Source organism: Euphorbia lathyris, chromosome 10, assembly GCF_963576675.1.
Source record: "Euphorbia lathyris chromosome 10, ddEupLath1.1, whole genome shotgun sequence".
Lineage (NCBI taxonomy): Eukaryota > Viridiplantae > Streptophyta > Magnoliopsida > Malpighiales > Euphorbiaceae > Euphorbia > Euphorbia lathyris.
In genome coordinates, this window is record NC_088919.1 from 854,177 (window position 1) to 876,497 (window position 22,321).

At 33.3% G+C, this 22,321-nt stretch overlaps 1 protein-coding gene and 1 pseudogene across 1 annotated transcript; both read right to left on the minus strand.

Moving 5' to 3' along the window:
- Positions 1-5,637: 5,637 nt before the first annotated feature.
- Positions 5,638-10,135, minus strand: LOC136208863 (protein STRICTOSIDINE SYNTHASE-LIKE 10-like). The gene is made up of 3 exons (XM_066000120.1): positions 9,805-10,135; positions 6,442-6,705; positions 5,638-6,368 (listed from the first exon to the last, which is right to left on the minus strand). The coding sequence occupies exons 1-3, from the start codon at positions 10,086-10,088 to the stop codon at positions 5,801-5,803; spliced, it is 1,116 nt and encodes a 371-aa protein (XP_065856192.1). The 5' UTR covers positions 10,089-10,135; the 3' UTR covers positions 5,638-5,800.
- Positions 10,136-14,085: 3,950 nt separating this feature from the next.
- Positions 14,086-21,917, minus strand: LOC136208945 (DNA gyrase subunit B, chloroplastic/mitochondrial-like; annotated as a pseudogene).
- Between the last annotated feature and the right edge of the window lie 404 nt (positions 21,918-22,321).

The window sequence follows — 22,321 nt, forward strand, 5'->3', positions numbered from 1 at the left end:
TACTTACCCAACCATAGAAAATAAGACCAAAGAGCCATGCGTTCTTACTTTACGATCCCAACTAGTAATAGGGGCAAAAAAGGCTTTACAAAAGTATGAAAAATAGTAATTAAACACAATTGCCAAGACAGTAATTTATGAATGAAAAAACAATAAATAAGAGAAAGACAGAAATGATGCAGGTTTGTCTTCTTTGGACGTTGAGTAGAGCTATACGGCGTGTGGTCTATCTGACACGCCATGTTGCTTTGTACCAAGTTCACACGAGCTTCAAGCCTGACTCGTCGTGTGGAGGATCTTTTTCAACTAATTATAAGGGCTGCTATTGTTTTAACCCACACCACGTGTGGATTAAGTGACACACCGTGTGACTTAATCCGCGAAGAACTAGAGAGCCGTGTCTATGGCGTGTGGATTCAATACGCCGTGTGGACCTTCTTCACTCGAGTCTTCCCCTTCTACCACGGTCACACGGTGTGTCGAATTTGCCACACGCTGTGTGAGCCTAGATTTAGTCTTGGGCTGGATTGCTTCGTATGATGCCCTTATCATTCTTCCCTTCTTCAAAAGAGTTGAAACCCAATTCTTCTTTAGTAAACTCAAGATGTGCATCCGGCTTGTACGAGTTTAGATCACATATGTTAAAGGACATAAACATCTTACCTAGCCAATTCGAAAGTGCAATGTGGTAGGCATTATCATTGACTCTCTTGGTGACTTTGTAAGGGCCATACTTTCTCGATCGAACTTTGCTATTTAGTGCACTTGCGAGTCGCTTTTTACTCAAATACACCATCACCTCATCCCCAAAAACCGAAGGTCCCCCTAGTGAACATTGACCTTAGCCGTTAACTTTTTGTTTCGCTCCTCAAATGTCTCCTTCACCTCTTTGTGCATTTGTTGATACTCATTGGCGAGCTTGTGAGCGGTCACATTCCCATTATCCCATTTTAGAAGGTGTACAATGTCAAAAGTGTGATTAGGAGTATTTCCATAAACCATCTTAAAGGGCGACTTTCCCACTCTCGAGTGAGTGGCCCATTATAAGTGAATTCGGCTTGGGCCAACACTAGGTCCCACATTCTTGGTTTAATCCTTGCACTTGCTCTTCAAGAGGTTTTCCAAGGTTCGATTGACCACTTCAGTTTGTCCATCAGTTTGGGGATGAGTGGTGGTACTAAAATGCCCTCTAAGGCTTCCTCCACGCAGGTCCCGAATCACCTTCTCTCGAATGGAGGTACACGATAAGCATAACTGATTGCCCCTCATGAGGTACTCATTAAGCATATGATATTCTCATTCCCCGAGTTGGCTCTTGCAATTTTCCCAAATAATTCCAAAATCCAGGTCTTCTTTGTAATCTCCCCTTACATGTTCAACACAGTCCACTTGAAGAGCTAAAGTCTTGAGAAGTGCAACTCTCCAGCTTAAAGCATATGTCACCTTGTTTTGTTGCCCAACTCTTCAGCTTGGAGATTTGTTTTGCTAAAATAACAATTTTATGTAATTTAAGTCTCACTTTACGTAAATTATGTCTAAAAATAAAGGATTTACGTAAAGTTCAAAGGTTTTACGTAAAACTCTATTTATCACATAGTTGATGAATTTCTTTTGTAAAATAAAAACTTTACGTAAATTAAGGGCCCGTTTGTTTCACCTGTTTCTGTTTACTATTTGGTGTTGCTGTTAGTTGTTTACTGTTACTGATAGGTAGCACATATTAGTTGCTTTTTCTATTAAAAGCAGTTATTTCAAATTTTTACCAAACACTTTTTTTTGTCTCATATTTATACTTCAAAGGCAAAAGACAGTTCTAAAAATGGAAACAAATGAGCACTAAGTCTAACTTTTTGTAAATTATGTCTAAAAATAGAGAATTTAGGTAAAGTTTAAAGGTTTTACGGGCTTTATGGGATTGAAACTTAATTTACATAAAGTTGAAATGTTTTACACAGTATAAGATTTACACAAAGTTGAAAGATTTTACATGAAACTCAATTTTTCACAAATTTAGATTTTTTTTTGTAAAATAATAACTTTACGTAAATTATGTCTAATAGTAAAAGATTATGTAAAATTGAAAGGTTTTGCATAAACCTCAATTTTTTTCGCGTAGTTATTATTTTGCTAAAATAGCAACTTTATATAATTTAAGTCCCACTTTACGTAAATTATGTCTAACAATAGAAGATTTATGTAAAATTGAAAGGTTTTACATGAACCTCAATTTTTTTTCGCGAAGTTGGAGATGTTTTTTTTTTGTAAAATAAAAACATTGCGGTTCAAGCTGGACGTCCGTTGGTATTGTTGGCTGAAGGCATTGCTTTGCTTGAAGCAATGAGATGGTGCAGGAGTATTGACATGCAGCGGGTGATCTTTGAATCCGACTCTAAGGGTATCATCGATCGAATCAATAATGGAGGTTCAGACGGGTCTGAGATTGGAGGCGTGGTGGAGGATATTCGCAACCTGTTATCTGTTTGCCAAGATTATTCTGTGGCTTTTGTACCAAGATTAGCGAATGGGGTGGCCCACTGTATGGCGCGTCATGCTCGTTCCAATGCTAGTCTTTTTAGCGATACTTCGATTCCTAGTTTTTTATATTCGGCAATTTGTAATGACATTCTTCATGATTAATTGATCTGGTTCCTTTTCTCAAAAAAAAAACATTATGTAAATTATGTCTAACACTGGCAGATTTACATAAAAGTTGAGATGTTTTACATAAACCTCATTTTTTCACAAAGTTAGAGATTTTTTTGGTAAAATAAAAACTTTAAATAAATTAAGTCACACCTTACATAAATTATGTCTAACAGTAGAGAATTTGTGTAAAGTTAAAAGGTTTTACGTAAATCTTAATTTTTTGGCGAAGCTAGAGATTTTTTTGTAAAACAACTACTTTACGCAAATTAAGTCTCATTTAACGTAAATACATAAAATGTAATAAAATGAACTCCACAATATAAACATATTCCAAATTTCAATAACCATGGGTGCATTTTACCCTTATTTCAAGACAGAAGAGGATCCAGAGGGGGCGGGGAGGGTCAGCCGACCCTCCGCCCTCCGAAACACCCTTGAGGAATAGTGGTTGAGCCCCGAGTAGTCCCCAAGATAGTTAAAATTAGTAATTTTAATATAGGATGTGATTATATAACATAAAATTAAGTTTGCATAGTTGGTCTTAATGCTAATTAAAGGAATCTCCATGTTCAATTGGTCCTATGTTGGAATCTCCCTCTTGTTAGTTTTTGTCCCATTTTTATTTTTTCCCTTAAACCTCATACTACTTTAAAAATGTCAATATTACTACCTAAATATCATTTCAATCATTATTAACCTTATTCTCCTTTATAATTTTAAATTGTATTTTTTTTAGTTTAAATTGACTATTTGTATCTTAGCTCTTTATTAGTAATATTAATTTATAGGGATAAAGTATAGAAATACCTCTAACGTGTACCGACATGGGTAATTTTACCCCTAATGAGTGATAAAATACAATATATTTTTTAAAAAAATTCACGTTTAATCGTGTATTTGTGATCTGTTACTAATGGATGATAAAATGATACATATATGTAAAGTGCAGATGATAAGATTCATGAACGGAGAAGACAATTTGATGAATAATTTCTCCAATTGACCAAACTTGTCAACGCTAGGGGAAAAGTTGCTCTTGGCCACCAACATTAAGGGTAAAATTGCACCATTTTAGACGTTAGGGGTAAAATTATTCGTAGGCGTAAACGTTAGGGTATTTTTGCACCTTATGCTTATTTTATACTGAAACTCAGTTGTTTTACACCTTAACGTTTCCAATTAAGATCAAATTTACCCTTACATTATCAAAAAATTGAAAATTTTAAGTTGACTACTATAAATCAAAGCCTTAAGTCGTTATTAGAAAGAAAAATCTTCATGCAGTGGAGCCCCTCCGGACTTTGAGCTCTGACTCCGTCACAGTTTCAAGACAATCTTGAACCAACCACATCAATTAGTCTAGTTTGATACTTTATCAATTGACAACTTGGTTAATTTTTTTTTTTCTAGCAAATAGAATTCATAATAAGGGTGTCCAAATTCAATCACACGCACTCATTTCTAGTTTTTCCTTGTGCCAAGTGAAAAGAAAAATCTATAATTATAGCCTAAATGTTAAGCCTAGCAAAAATAACCATTGATGATTGCAGTTATATTCGTAAAATTCTATAGGCCCTCGCCCTCTTTTGGCCAAATCCGATTGTTTACGGTTTCAAAATCGCAAATTAGTGTTAATTTCGAATTAAATTGTATTTTCCTTTCTAATTTTCATTTTCTAATTAGGAATCTAGTTTTCTATTCTAATTTAGTATTTTGCCTATTTTTTAAGCAAGTATTTTGTCTATTTAAAAGCTTGTTATTATTGTAACGAGACAATTTATTTCGATTAATATTATCAAAGTTTTTTAAGAATTTTAAAGTGTTCTAATAGGGTATTCGTGCGCGGAATCAACTATTAGTTACGAAATATGTTCTTATTGTATTCGTAGAATCAACGTATTTATAAAACAATAGCTTTCTGACATTCAAACCTTGCCAACTATTTTTTAGATAGTTGCTTGGTATAGCTAACCTTGCCAACTATTTTTTAGATAGTTGCTTGGTATAGCTAACCTTGCCAACTATTTTTTAGATAGTTGCTAGGTATAGCTAACTAATACTAATCGGATACTAATATTTTCAATTGTATCCTTCTTTTCTTGGGACAAGGTGTTAGAATCAAAATTGTCTCATATACAACATTTCTAGGTGGATCCTTTTACAATTAAAGTTTTTGATTTATAATAAGACTTGAATTCGAGATCTCTACTTTACACGATTTGAGATCCTTAATCATTCAAACCAATCTTAATTAGTTTAGCAAAAAAAATTAAATATCACATTATTGGTTTTTTTTAATATATGTAATAGTTATTTTTTTAATATATTAATGTATTGAATATTATAAAACACTAAAGTAGTTGATAATAGATTGATATAGTTGTCAAATAATTGTACCAGTCCGTTCAAATTTTCATTAAATAGAGATAAAATTGATATTACTTGAAAATATTAGGAGTAAATTTAAACTATTTCATATGTTAGGAATAAATCAGCACTCTAAAAACATTAAAAGTAAATTTGGACCTTATTCCACAATTGAAACATTTATTCTCATCTTTTTTCGGTTTATACTTCTTTCTTAATATAGTTATATACGTTACGCAATGATTTAATTAAACAAGTTAATTTTTATTAAAAAAAAAATTAAACAAGTTATTGACACAAAAGCAAATGGATAATTAGTACCGATGATCATATAAATTTCAATAATATCTCCAAAAAGTCACAAATATTTATTTTGTCTCAATAAAATCACGTATTTTATCTTTTGTACATTTTTTTTTTTTGTCATCCTCCGGCTGGAAATAGATATGACATCCACTCACATAGCTCAAATGTCATACCAACATGTTAGCACCACATCAGCCTGGTGTCAGCAATTGACGACGTGACACAGAAACAGTAATGTCGTATCATTAAGACATGTGAGTAGATGTCATCGCCGATAAGAGAGTGATTGAAAAATACCTAACGTGACATTATTGAAAAAAAAAACAAAGATAAGTGATTTTATTGATATTGAGACAAAACGAAGATTTCTAACCTTATTCGGATAAGGTAAAACTTACATGACCGTCGGTGCTAATTATACAAAAGCAAAGCTATATAAGATATTGTTACAACAGAAATTCAGTTACTAGGCATCACACACTTACAAATTGTAAACACCAATGAAAGGCATTAATACTGAACCAATCCACAACTTTCCATCCTTCTCTTCAACTTCACTAATAAACTTCAATGTCTTACCTTCACTATCTTCTAATATTTCCACCACTTTTCCATCCTCATTTAGCTTTATAGCAATTGCATGAGCTTTCCCTCCCACCAACAATGAATGCAGCTGCTGCAAGCTCAGCGGAAGTTTTAACACTGTCTTCCCGATCCATGGCTTCCAAAGAGCCAATTTTGCGAATATTCCTTTCTTCGAGTGCAACCCTACCCAAAATTCCCCTCTCGAGTTTCTTCTTATATTGTCTGGAAATCCCGGAAGCTTTGCAAAGATGTCGATTTTTCCAGCATTAGGACCTCGAACCCAAAGCCTTGTTATCTGACAAGTAGTTGTTTCTGCTACTAGAACAAACATGCCGTCCTTGCTCAATGCTACGCCATTAGCAAAAGCTAGACCTTCTATTAAGATTGTCACTTTTTTGGTTGATTTATCATACTTCAGCAATCTACCTGTCTGGTCTCCGCTTAAGACTGCTGCAACAAATTGCCTGGGAAAGGAGAGAATCCAAAATGAAACTAAGGAATCAGAATTAGTAAGGCAGATTTTTCTATTTAAAGTACCTTCTTTGGAAATTTTTGCTTGTATCAGAGAAGTAAATTACATCCGCCTCCTCATCAATATCGAGATCATTGGTGAAGCGCAAAGTACGCCCTTCAACCTCAGAGACAACAGGAGTGGCTAAACCTCCTTCTGAACCTACTACTTGAAGACCTAAGTAGGCATCAGCAATGTAGAGATCTCCGGTTTTCTTCTCAAACCTTAATCCCAATGGCCTTCCACATACATGCTCCATTTCGGGTGCAAATGGCCGAATGCACTCCTTCCTTGCATACAGAGGCATTTTGTGAGTCAAACATTAGTAAACAATAAAAACTATTATATATGTATACTTGCTTGTTAATTTGATGAGTCTTGTAGAACATTTGGAATACATACGTGCGTCTTTCATATATAATTTTATTCCCCTTTCGAGTAGGCATCATAATAACCAATTGTCGATTATGTTTCATATATTCCACAAGGCATCAAAGACTAAACTCTAATGCCAACAATCATCTAGCTGCATATTTCCTGAGCAAGAGGACTAGTATTTACAAACTCTACAATCAAATTATTGCAGAATATGATATTAATTAAACCAACATATAGCAGCATAGACAATCATGTTAAATGGAAATTGCATACTATTCGACGCTAGATTTTTATTAGTGCTAAGCTAACCAAAAGTTTTATATCGCAGCAAATCAAGAAACATAACAATTAACAGAAATAAGTAATTAGTCTATCAATTTTTTTTAAGTAACTAGCCTATTCTTACTCTGATACATGACAGTAATAAGGATAAAATTGGAAAAAAAAATATAAACCCATGAAAACACCCCAATTTGGGATGTTCTGAAATGGAAAAAAAACATGGTTCTGAAACCATGAATAACCATCTAAAACCATACCCTAGTAAATTACACTTCTAACCAAACATGAGTTTTAGTTAAACACTCGAACCATACCATCCCTTGTAAAACGCCCATCTAAACAAAGGGTAGCTTTTTGATGGGATAACACTGAATGGATGTGGATTATGATAAGCAAGTCTGCAAAGAACCTGATCAGAGACAGACATAACAATTCTTGAGTTCGGTTTTCCTCAAATTTGATTGGAGCTCAAGTTGAGTTTAAGTTAAATATTTCGAAGAAAAATGATTGAAGATTGTTCTATGAAATTTTTCATATGCTTGAACTTGTTAAGGAGCTTAATCCACTAAATAAAGTTATAGTCTTGTAGGATAGTTAAATTTTCATAAACACACACACACACACACACACACACACACACACACACACATATATATATATATATATATATATATATATATAAATATAGATAATTTGCATTAGGAAAAAGCAAAAATGACATTTAAATAGAAAATTGAGCTATTCAATTTACACAAATCTTTATGATAACAAGCTGATAAGAAACAACTCAAACAACACCAAAATTGCATAACTACCGTATTTTTCCTTCAATTAACTAATGATAATGCTCATGAAATTGCTATAACATAGCCAAACATACAAGTATATTAGTGTTTTATGAATATCTGTCACAATGGGAAGAAAAATAAGTTTTTGAAAATCCATTTTGATGAATATTTGATGCTCTAAAAGGGCGGTCCGGTGCACTACGCGTCCCCGCTAAGCGAGGGTCCGGGGAGGGGTCCCACCACAAGGGTGTATTGGGGCAAGCCTTCCCCTGCCAATTTTTTTTTTGGCAAGAGGCCGCTCCTAAGACTCGAACCCGTGACCTCTCGGTAATAAACATAATTATCAAAGTGCTGCTATTCTATATCAAGAAGTGTGCAGTGAATAATCTTGTCTCTGTTCAAACAAGTAGATTTTCACATATTTGCAATCCAATGAACAATGAAACATAAGAGGTGACATAAAATCATAAGCATTTAGGATGCAGCAAAACTAAATTTATATGATCTATTAATTTGAGTCAGACTTAAATATTAAGTTACTGAAGATATTCTATATGACGATGTAATAACATGAAATATCCTAAATGTATGCAAGAAATATATTAAAATGAATATTGGATTGTAGAATGGACTTGTGCAATAAAAAATTACTTTGTATAGGAATAAGCCAAATAGTGCAAGGCATCCTAATTTTGTCAAATTGAATATCAATGTATGATTCTATTCAGAAAATTCTTGATGAGAACAAAGAAAAGAGGAGATAGTAAACCACACAGATCCAACTTTGGAAGATTCAAGCTTCTTATAATATTATTCCAAAATGTCTACTTCAAGTAGATTCTTGCATTAAATAAGAGGAAATGAAGGAAAGTGCTTGAATAGGTAGTATAAATTTAAATCAGAAATTCATATTTACTCACCAACATCTTTGATAACACAAATTAAAGAAAAGATAGAGCTTGTCACACACTTGGAAATGCTGAGCATCTACGTTTTCTAAACAGTCATTCATTGTCTGATGGAAACACTCAGTACCAAATAGAATTATAGAAACAGATTAAGAAAAGAAACAGAGATAAGAGAAAGGAAACCAGGTGAAGACCGGTTATATTGATATTGAAGATAAACTAAGAACAGATAAAAGGAAATAGGCACTAAACCAACACCCTCAAGGAAACTCTCCCTCTCTCACTAAGAGCCAAAATGAAAGAATAATCGTCATACCCTGTCACACACCACACACAGCCATATAACTAACCAACCCTACTACTTAGATTATAGCTAACTTATGCCACCTCAACTCCCTCCAGCTATCTTCTTCCTTCTAGAGTAAAACGTGGTAGATCTTTAGGCCATGGGATAAGTGGGCTAAAACGGGTCTAGGTATCACTTGTCTATCATTTGCCCACTTAAATGACTCATGTTAACATTTGCTAATGAACAATGGCAGACTGGACAAGAACTAAAGGAAAAACTTTTTGAAGTTAAAAAGCATGAAAGAATTACAAGTTAAAGTCTATCTCCTTTAACCAAACATATCTCACCAAAGAAAATTTTGAAGTAGCAATCAATAATTGAATGAGTAATCAACACTAAAAATAATCATCATTTTGTGAGAAACAAGCACAACATGCAAAATTTTATCTAATTGAACTGGCAATCGTCATCTTTCCTGCCCAGAAAAAGAAATAACAATCTATGAAATTTTTGCCACTTATTTTCAAAAAGCAACTTGCTGAAACCAGAATCTACCTAAGATAATGGTTAACATATAGGGCTTAGACACATTTCTTAATGTAATTTAGGATTTAGATTATCCGACGAGTTCTTGAATGAATTCGAAGGATATGCCAAATAATATAAAATTCTACTACCAATGATAATTATAACAGCATGATTCGAATTGAGAACATAAAAGCAAAATCAAGAGTATTTAGTTACCGATTAGAAGAGGTGAGAGCGAAATCAGCCCAGGCACGAGCATCCTCATGCCACTTAAGGATTCTACCATCAGCAACGCCAGTGTAGGGTCCTTCTCCGTGAGGATCGAAAACCAAGCTCTCAGGTCCGACAGCTCCGGTGACGGGAATAAGCTTAGAGGAGTGGAGAAGATTAAGAGAAGATGGTAAAGGAGGCGGTGCAAAGATGTTATAGGGATTGGTGAGGAGGATGGAGAGGAGTGCTACTCCAATTGCTGCTGCAGCAACTATCAAATTTCTGCTCATTGCCTGCCTTTTTCTTATTCAAGAATGAACTAGTCCATACCAAATCTAGTAGTAAAATATACATTGTAAAGTCAGCCAACAATGTGTTAGTCAAGGGTATTGAATATTCAAACCTATAAAAACAATATGGTAGTCATAGATGGTTCACTAATAACTTTTTGGTGGGTGGGGGAACTACAAAACTGGATCAATTTGGAAGTGGATTTAAATAACTCATTACATATTTAAACTATTTATTTGTAACTTTTTTAAGTTTTATCTTCTTGTCTTTGTTTCTTTTTTCTTGTGTAAACTGAACGTATCCTTTCATCTTCCTCTATTGGATTCTTTTTTTTTTACGAATCGAATGTATAGTTTTTTCTTCATTTCTTGATTTTTTTCTTCTTATGCAAACTCGAAGACACCATTTTCTTTACAGAAACGATTTTTTCTACGTTTATCATATTGTTTATTGTCGATTTCAATGGCAAAAGACGTAAATAAGGTAAATATCTATTGTATTTATGCGATTTCAATGTTTTTAGGGTTTCGTATTATTTGTTTCTGCGATTTTGGCTTGTGGTTTAGTTGTGCTTTTTCGTTTTTAGCTATATTTTGCGAAATGGAACTTATAGATAGTTCAAAATGATTGTATGGAGGTCATTTTTCTCCAGAAAACAACTTTGCAGAATGAGTTCGCTTCGCAGTTTTCAAAAACCGCGAAGCAAACTCATACGACTTCGCAGAATGAGTTTGCTTCGCGGTTTTCGCAAACTGTGAAGCAAACTCAGGTTTGTCGAGTTGTATTTTCCTTCGCATTTTTGCTTACTGCGAAACGTTGCTTTCATTATTTCCCTAAAATGACTAAATTTTGGTGAAGGTTGAACAATGGCGACAGTAATGGAATAATTAATATGACAGTTGATTATGAAGGAGGCATAAATCATGGGTCGGAACATGATTCTTGAGACGATATTGTGGTTATGGAAGTAAAACGTAGAAGGAAAGAAGATGTTTTAAATGAGGGGGAGGAGGCAGTTTCAAATAATAGTCTAATTGTGGATCCAAAAAACAGATGGACACTGCTGGATAGGTCCACCCATCATCATGAGTCTATTAGCCTGGAACTTCCATGGACTGGGCAACCTACGAGCAGTTGGTGTTTTAATGGATCTTGTCCAAAATTACAAAGCATTTATTATTTTTCATTCTCGTATTGCTGGAAACTTTTCGGTTAGGGAAGGTAAAGCTATTGGTATTCGAGAGGCTCTTAGGTGGATCAAACTCAAGGGTTTGGGTGGTGTGGAGGTGGGGTCAGATGCGCTGTCAGTGGTGTAACATATTCATCAAACATACTTCCGTTGTTCTTATGGTTCAATTATAAACGATTATAAAAATCTTATTTCTAGTATCAATGATATTTCTGTCAGATTTATAGGTTGTTCTGCAAATAAAGTGGCTCATACTTTAACTAGGTCTTCTCATTTCTTGTCAGAATTTGTGGAGTGTGGTATTGTCCCTCCAGATTTTATTTTAGATTCCTTGACTCTGTTTCATAAAACTTATTAAAAAAAATAAAGATTTGGAAGACTTAAGGACATTCATCATAAAATGTCCCAATCAACCATCTTAGGGTCATTTTTATAGTGGATATGCTAACCATTATATCCTAAAGATCACAATTACTAACGTTTATGTTCATTATTAACCTTACGTATTAAATAATATGGGTAGATGATCATACACTGGATCAAAAGATATAGCTAATCTGTAAAAAATCTAAAAAAGAATATTTTTTATCATTAGATAAAACAAATTAATTTCAACCGGCAACAACTACATCTACTTATTAAATAAAATATTAGTAGTTCGAAAATATCCTAATTTTAAGAGAAATTTATTTTCTACACGATTGCTAGTAGAAATTTATTTATTGCTATGTTAATGCATTTTGTATCATTCCAAGAAAAGCAATCCAACTTTATCTAATTTTCGTTTTCTTAAGAACCATTTCTTTTATATAAATAAAGAACTTGCATAAGCTAAAATAATACGAGAGAAATCTTCAATAAATGTGAAAGAGAAACAGTCTAAATGGTCAGATTGGTCTTCGAACAGCTCCGCTGGAGCAATAATAGGTGTTTTCTAGAACCGTCGAGGTCTTAACAACTTCCGAACTGGAATGGCTCTCGAGGGTATTGTTCAATTTCAAAGACTTGCTTTTTATTTTTTTATGGAAACTTTAGTGAACTTTAATAAGATTGATAGCCTAATAGCTAATTTAGAATTCAAGTTTAAAATAATAATTTTTCTTCTGGTATATTACATATACTTCTACAATATTACATTAATTTAAACTAATACTATTAAATATAATCATTTAGATTAATTTATTTAATATCACATTTTTTTTTTGTTCATCTTAAGGTTTATTTTTATTTTTTTTTATAGTTTATCTAATTACTCGGTTCGACTCGTCAGACATAGTTTATGTGGATTCTCTCCTAATTAAAGCTTTCTGCATATGCTAGAACTCAAACTCGAGATCTAGTTAGCCAACTTGATCTCAACATAAAGACCAAGTTTGTTCTATCATTCCCATTAAGTTAGCGCGTTTAGAGAGGAACATACGGAGAACTTAGTTATTTAGAGAAATTACCCTCTATGCCCATATGATATGTTTTACAACTTTATTCCACTCAATAACCGAAATATTTTTTATTTTTACTAAAATTGAAATTTAAAATATTATGAAATATTGATTTGTACCTAAATAAAAATATAAAATAACTGAATATGATATTTATTTGGACATAAATAAAAATATAAAATACCTGAATCAAAATTTTATTTCGATTATGAAATAATCCAATTCGTATGAAAAAAATCTAATTTACAGTTTCGATACACATTAAGAACTTAATAATTTTAAAATGATATGTTCTAATTAACTTTTCATATATAAATTATAGAAACTTACTTTTAACACATAGTTCAAAAACCTAATTGGGTTGTTATGCCTATATATGTATATATACTTGAATCAATCATTATGATCATATTTTACTCAAGACACTTACAGATTTATAAAAAAAAAAACGGCCGGTGCACTACGTGTCCCCATGTAGTGGGGTAAGCCTTCCCTTGCCAATTTTTTGACAAGAGACCACTCCTAAGACTCAAACTCGTGACCTCTCAGTCACATGACAACAGCGTTTACCGTTGTGTCAAGGCTCGCCCTCATACTTGCAGATTTATATATATATAAAAAAAAAAGCAGTTCCATTAAATTTAAATAGCTCAGATTGTAAAAGTTATTCAATGAGTTATCAAATAAATGGAATTAAATTGAAAAGACTCAATATCAGCTAATACGAAAAGGAGAACCTGCAACAGAAATATCCAATTGATAGTGCCCATCAAAATAGCATCAAACAACAGAAGCAGCAGGAAAGAAAAGGAGATGTGATGTGAGCATGCATTTTGGGCCATAAAGACATGGTTTTTTTTTCAGGGCATGACGAGTTTACTAAACATGGCAATTTCTGATCTGAAAACACGGTTTACAAAACCCAACTGACACGATAAGAAAATCATTTTTCTAGCATTTACATCATATATAATCATATGAAACATATTTACGAGATAACACCATTTCAAAAAATAATAATATAAACATAGAATTTGTGGTTAAAAACATCAATTCAAAATAATAATAATGTAATGACATATTTTTTTTTTTTTTTTTGATAATAATGACATATACTTATTACCTTCAATGGATCTAGTTGGAAAAATATATGAGTTATCCATATAAGTTAAAAAAAACGTCAAGATAAAATAAACCATATACAAACACAAATAATGATTTTAAGACTAAAAAAATTCAAAAGTAAAATTTTAATAACTAAAAAATCTGAAAAAACAATAAACCAGTATACAATATATTTTTTTTAGCAATCCCCCACATTAGTGGGCCTATTTGCAATCATTATTTTCATAATTCCATTACTGTATTTGTTACATTACAATTTTTTTTTAAGAAAGGAGATATAGTAATCAACTCTTAAAATTGGAACAACTAGTAACCCAAACTCCAAAAATAGACACATGATCAGCCACCCTACCAAGAGACTGAGCAGCTTGATTAACATAAGCAATTGAAACATTAATTAATTCCTTGAGTAGGAAATGATGAGATCAAGTGGAGAAACACGCTTGAGCCGCATACCTTAGCACCCATTAGGGAAGAAAAAACATTATGAGCCTCTGATGCATCCTCAACCACTAATTGCTTCAGCACCCTTCTTTCAGGGTCCATTGTTGTTTCCCATAGTTGTACAGGCATCATTTCTCCCAACCCTAAAAATATTCAAAATATTCTTAATTGTCAAGTGCTTTTCACGTTCAAGGGTGTTCATGTCCCTATCCATCTATCTACCCATAGAGAGAGAGCACACAAATAGGTGTCGTGTCATATGATCTATATTTTCCATTTGATTATATATGATATAAATGCAACAAAACTAATATTCATGTCAGGCGGATTGTCTATGTAAATCATGTCCACGTGTTACAAATTGACAACTCTAAAGACAACCTCCATTTATTTTTATTCCATCCATGTCCAAACAGAGAAATTAATATCTTCTTCACATATTTACTCTTCCACTTTCTATACATATAACCCAATACAAAGTATATCATACAAAAATTACACTGCAATGCCTCAAGTCAAAGGGTAAACATTTCAAAGAATAATATGAAAAGAAAAAAAAAGTAGTTCAGATAAATATATTGAGTACCTATGAGAAACAACCAAGAGAGGTTTCAATAATGTGGTGAGAGGAATTTTGCTTTTTCTAAAAAAAAATAAAAATAAGGCAAAAGGCTGCTAATGAAATTCTATTTATTATTAAATAGAATTCACAGATTTTGAAGATGAGCACTGCATGCAGATCCATGCTATGCATTCATCTTAGGATAATATCAGACATTCAGATACATCAGCAGAGCATTGTTATTTGGAATAGACAGTGCCAAGCTTTTCACAGTGCCAAATCCAACCTTGTAAAGAGGGGGAACACCAACACATATGCAACCTTCATCGAATAAGCCTTTCTACAAGATAGAATTATCCATAATTACAATCCACATTCAATTTTTATTCGAGCAATATTCAATTTCACAATTTTCTCAGTTATCTACCTGATATCTAAAGAAAAAGGTCAGCAGAAGAGTTCGGATGTGTGCACCATCAACATCAGCATCTGTTAATATGATGATCTTATGATACCGTAGAGCCTCTTTTTTGAAAATTTCTCCCTATAAAGAAGAATATTCTATGCCTTAAAAACAATTAGCAGCTAGAAGACTTATTGCCATTATTATTTTGGGAAGCTAGGATCAAAGGGCAAAAGCAATGAGAGAAAAGAAAAGAAAACCTTCACTCCAAGTCCAAGGGCAAGTATAAGATTTTGAATTTCTTCATTCTTGTACATTGCAGCCTCATCTTTCCTTTCTATGTTCAGGGGGAGAATAGCCTGCAACAACATCTTGGAAATCAAGATTCTGTGGGCAGCAAGACTTTTATGAAATGGCAGATAGTGATCGGAAAAGCCAAGAAGAACATTTAAAAAAAAATCTCGCAAATGGTACTTCTATAAAAAGAAGTCCATTAGGACATATAATATATTTTAAAGTTAACTGTGCAATCCAGAAGTTACACCACTAATACATAAGATATTGCATGGTGAAAATACTAAAACTAAGACTATGGGCTTAAAAAAGGGGTACAAAATGCAGTCACACAGAGCTCATACATGAAACATGTCTTAGAACTTTAAGAGGTGCATTTACTTCAAGTCTTCAACAAACGTAGATTCTATATTCCCTCCATAATTTCAACTTTATTGTCCATCAGAAGAGCAAAAGACATGTTCACCTCATAAGCACACAAAAGGCCTAAAATTGACATTTGAAAGATGTCCATTTTCTTCTACTTTTCTGAAAACAAGGGGTTTCAACATTTTTCTGGATTAAAAAAAAAGGCTTCAGAAACCCAATTTACCCACATACTTAACTTTTCTTTAAAAAAAAATAGTAGGAGCTTGATGTTTCAAGAAAACAGGTTCTTTTTTCCTAGATGACAATGTGTTATCTGGTACTCTTCTATCTATTTCTTGGGACAACTAGAAATCTTAGCATTTGTAAAGCAAAACTGCTTTGAGCACAAAACTATTTTAGCAATTCTTGAACACAATGAACGAGCTATCTCTATTCTTGTTTATTGGATAAGCTAGCATCTGCAGTTGCTTGCAGATCAAAACATATCAATTTGGCCCAATACCTGGAACCGCCTATCACGACCCTGTTTTGCACTTCCACCAGTGGAATCTCCCTCAACTATAAAAATTTCTGCAAGGATCAAATGATAAAGATCAAATATCTAGATTTCAATTAATAATGCCAGTCAAGTGAGCTAACTGTAATTCTGGACTTCTTTAGAAAAATCAAGATTCAATTAGGGGCAAAATATATCTTTGCCTGCACAGGAAATTTCACATTGTAATGAAATAAAGAACCAACAAATGTCAACATTTAGTCAAAGTAACCATTGAAGAATTCACCATATAGAATGAATACCAACTTTGCATCACTTGAATTTGTCCAAGAGAGAGATTGGAGCTTCAGGATAACCAACCAACAAGAAAAATTTCATAAGCAAAGTAACAAACAAACCATAATGGTGAATGATCATCCAAATTACAACTACAAGGATAGCAAGTCATAATGTAATTTACTGTAACAACGAACAATCAGACTATAATACGATGTTTACTGCACAAAAAGTTTTCATATTGGACTTTCTTAGGTCCAACACAATCCCGAAAGAAACTTTGTACATTTCTTTTTAACAACATCTAATTTACATGCTACACTATCTCTAAGAATCATTTCCATTTCCAACTTTTTTCTTCGACTGTGGACAGAAACAAAGAAGGGAAAATTAGCAAAAACAACAGGGATATACAAATTAAGTTTCTATGTTGTCAGCATTGCACTGAAATTAAGGGATAAGGTCCAAATTTTCCCCTATTGTTTTGGGGAAGTGCAGATTTACCCCTAACATATGCAATGGTAAAATTCTACCCCTAAAGTTTCCAGGTAAGGACAGTTTCACCCCTACCTAAAAGAAAAATTGAACGGACTTGTTTATTGTTATTTGAGCTTTTGTTTAATTGTCAAGTCAGACCTTCCAAACATCAATTATGTCTAAAACGTATAGCTAAAAATAACCTACCAAAATGTCAACCAAGTCTGTCACCTATAAGTTAATCACAAAAAAACTGCCTAAAATGTTTACTATGTTATTAACACATCTATAAAAGACCTGCCAAAACGCACGAAACTGCTTCAGTTTATCGATAAACTTGTTTGGAAGGTTCAATGTGGCAATCAAATAACAATCAAACCAGCCAGTTTAAAATTAGAGTTAGGTGGGGGTAAAATGGATCTTGCTTGGAAAAGACACCTGTAAAATTTTACTATTTCGTTTGTTAGTGGTAATCTCACTTCCCCAAAAAAACGATATGGGAAAATTTGGACCTTATCCCATAAAAATAATAACAATAATCTCTGCTAATTAAGATTGTTATTTAGCTCCAGAGACACATTTTTGCGTTCCTTACAAATTACAGTGTTACTAACGATAAAACTCACAGCCACAATTAATCAAGTCAAAAAGAATCAGACAAAACTGAAGATGTTCTTAAAGGTTGAGAAGTTCGTTTGAACACTTAACATAACAGCTAACCTAATAAAAACATAAGCATATTGGCTAATGAATGAAAATAAATTCATGTAGCAAACATCATTTAAAATTTAAACATTTTTAATTTCTGCTAGGTGTAGATAGCTTTCATAAGCAAAATGTAAATACAACAACAAAACCGTTATAGGCTATTAATTAATATTTGTATTTTATTTGTGTTGTTTGGGTCTTTTGTGTGTCAATGGCTTCGTTTATTGTGCATGTGGGTTGAATTAAAAGTGCTGCTGCTTGATGACAGTTGTTGGCATTTGTGAACTAGTGGCCAGTTTCTGTATTGAATATTTATCTAATAGAATTTCTGGATTAGGGAATTAAGTCCCTTTTCACCAAAATAGTTTCACAGAACCGAGGTTCTGTCTAATAAACCTCAACTAACTAACAAGTGTCAGATATTAATATGAATTGGGCCTTTAACTATCAGCTTAAGCTTAGTTCATATCACAGACATTGGTTCATAACAAAAATTTAACATATAACACCAACCAGATTCTTCAGGATTTGAAGATGAGCAATAAGCTAGTTTTCCTGGGAGAGTTGATGTCCGCAAGACACTCTTTTGTCTCACCAACTCTCTTGCCCTCTTTGCTGCCAAAGCTGCCTAGATAAGACACACATACAATCAGGTCAAACTTTTTATCTAACTGTCAGGCAGCCTATGTGACAGAATTAGTCATACAATGGGAAGTGGAAAGAAAGGAAAACAAAATAATTAGAAGGGTACCTTGAGAGCATTTAGAGACTTTGAAAGGATTAAATCAAGAACTCCAGGATGCAATTCTAAATATTCAGTAAGAGACTCTTGCAAAGATTGATCCACCACTTTCCGCACTTCTGGATTCCCTAACCTTAGTCTTTCGATGAGCAATGAGAAAGCCAAGACGTATACTATTGGAAATGAAGAAAAGGCAAAAATTGCAAAATGAGAGTTGGCTCGAGCATAATTAGTACTATGGGAATTTGAGAGTAACCAAACATTACCTTAGTTTGACCTTCAAATTCTGGACTAGGAACTTTAACCGATATGATTGCTGTTAAACCCTCCCTTACATGCTCACCACTTAAACTAATATCTTTATCCTGAAAGACCAAATGATTCAGAACAACTAAAGCTATTTGAATAAGTAATCCGCGGATAAATAACATTTAAAATTGCTTTTGATCAACCACAAAATTGTTTTGCCTGATATGTAGTGTCTCTCTAACTAGTCCCAAGACTTTGGATCTTATACAATTATATTAGCCTTTTGTGTTATTCTCAAATAATATAGTGCATGTATAAAATTTATTAATTCAATAAACAAATGTAAAATTCTCAAAAGTGGGAATAAGAGAAGAAAAAGTGGATATAGTGGAGATGGTGAGGCAGAAGATAGGAAATCATATTATATGTAAACAAGCTATTTGTTGTGCTGAAGTGATCAAATGAGAGCACACATTCGGCATGCATATCAACTTTAAATAAATAATATGCCATGATTAGTAAGAACTAAAATTAGAAGTCCTTGGCCACAAAGGACTCTAGCGACGCATTCAAATTGAACAGAAATACACTGAGAATTTTGCTAAAATGAACACACCTTCATGATCTTTGACTTTTTCCCAAGGTTATTGAGAATTCTGGTTAATGATGCTTAGAAACCATCTATATGAGTGCCACCATCAATAGTACGTATGCTATTGGCATATCCCAGTACTGTATCTGAAAATGCATCAGAAGACCTAGTAAAGAATGAATGAACAAACTGTCACAAATTGAAGGGCCATCAAGATCTGGAACAATTCCATATAATATTTTAGACACAACAATGTGTGTTGCAAAAATTTATACATAAGTTGCAACATGAACTAGTACAAAGTTAGTTACCATTGTAGAGCCACATCAACTGTAACCCCCTCTATTTCTTTGCTGAAACTCACAACATCATGAAGCGGGTCCTGGACAAAATAAGTTATTTTTCATTCAATTATTACTAGAACCCAAGAAAATTAAATATATACATATATATATGCATGACAAATAAAGATGCTGTTAAATACGAGCTGCATATCTACAAAGATCAAGCTCGTAGTTGAGATCTCTAATAATTGTTTTAAATACATCCAAGAAATATTCTTTTTTAATAAAAATAGGAATTCAAGTGTTCAGTGATCGCTACGCTTGATTGGGCTAGGAACCTGAGAAAGGGAGGACAACCGATCTGCAACATCCCCCTCCAACACATGCCTCACATGAATATCCATTGGAATGAAGCGTGCATAAAAACAGATATTCCTCGTACTAAAAAAGAATTCCATTAAAAACAATGACAGTCTAGGATCTGAACTCTAGACCTTTTGTCCAAGACACTTTGACAGCATTTCATTAAATCATTGAGCCTAAAACTCAAACCTGTAAAAGTTACAATTGCCTACTTGATCGGAATTTGTGGGGATAAAGCCCTTTAAGCTCAGGTGAAATAGCATAACCTTTCAAGAGTTATAATAAACCCAAATGTAGTTATCAGTATGAATAATCAGGTAGACTTTCGTCAAGAAAAAATAATCAAATCAAATTTTACAACTTATCAGTCCGTGAGCTTTGGAGCTTGGAAACCTTTACATACGATGCACATGCAGATATCTAATCAGTGCACAAAATCCTGACTGTATAATATTTAAACAACTCCTCTCATGATCTAATTGCCAAACAAAGAGTCTAATTGACAAAGGAAGATCTAACTCTGAAGATAATAATACATTCTCCAAGAATCAATCATAGCACAACAAGGCAGTCAAGGAAAACTAGATCTACGATATATTTTATCACATCCTTGTTGCCAAACATTTTCCATTTTAGGAATTGCCATTTTATTAGGCATATTCAGGAAGTCTTGGATTCAATCAGAGAAATGTGTGAATTAAGTCTTTGACAAACCCATATAACTAGCCATTTTCTTATTTTCTAAGAAAGTGGACTGTGAGATTTGATTTGGTTTAAACTTAAAGTCTAGACTTACTATAAAATGAACACCAATATTTTGAATTGGTTCGAAACCAAATAGATATTTTAGCACTCTTTCTGGCCGGTCTAGAACCTAGGCCCATAGTTATTTAAGGCGCAAGGTGCAAGGGGGTCCTATAACCTAGGCGCAGTCGCGCGCCTGAGAGACACAAGGCGCACAATATATATATATATATATATATATATGGCAACAATTTACATTTCTAAAATACAATAAATAGTCAAATAAAAACAACCTTAATCATAAAATGCACCAAACCAATTTCAAATTAACTAGTAACTCTTCCATGATTATAATTCCAAATAAAATTCTTAATTTAAGAACTCTGACTTGCAGCAGAGCTTCCTCACAGTAAAAAAAAAAGGCACAGTGGAAGTGTGGAATATTCAATACTATATGATATGTATCGGTTCAGATCTTAATCTTCTTTCCTTTGCGTCATGTTTGCCTTGCTATCTTGATTTTCGTTCTTTTTTCTATTTATTTCTTTCTTATTCTATTTGTTTTTCATTTTGTGTACATAAATAAAAATTGACTTCATGAGCTCAAACTCTGCACTAAGAAGCAGCTAATTAACCACTAGGCTAGTAACAGCATGAGAAAGGTTCAAATTTGAGGAAATAAGAAGAAAAAAAAAGGAAATATCTTTACCATGAGTTTGTTGAACTTCTCGTCTTTTACAGTCATCAAATAGCGGAGTATCCCACCGATTACCAGACTGTTGTATTAAGGACAAAGAAATATATCATTACTTTAGGAGGCAGCAATGTAAATGACATAGATTGAAAAAGCAAACTCATATGTGAAGAAGCAATACGTACCTCTTGAGAAGTTGTGCTCTTTTTGTTCCCCCAGAGCAGCTTTTTCTTTTGTTCCGTTGACATAAAACCCACCCCAGTAAGATTCTTGTTAAATTCTATCTTGCTAGTCAGCTCAACATGAATTGAATCTTGTACACTACCCCTAGATGAGTTCAAAGAACAGTTTGATTTCCAACATATAGGTTTCTCTGGAGTAACACAACTGAGAATCTTCAGGAGCATTGTATGCGAGTCTTCCTACTGCTTCATGCTTCAGAAAATTTGAGAGAAAATCTTAATTTTAAGCATATTCTCTATAGAAGTTCTTCAAATACAAGTTGCAGACTTTCTCCGACTACATTCTGAGTGCGAATCTCTTTGAACTGGAGATACTGTCAATCATATATCTCTATAATGTTTTGGTTCAACGTACTCAAGAAGACGAGAACTAAATAAATCTATAAAAAAAGATAAATAGTTAAAATGCAATCAATCACCATTTTCATAAAAAAAAAAAACAAATTTGCCTTATGTCCTCTTGCTTTGCTAACATATGAACTACCTAAAATGAGCAGCCCAAACATAAGTCTAAAATCATCATATGTGGATTCAACCATC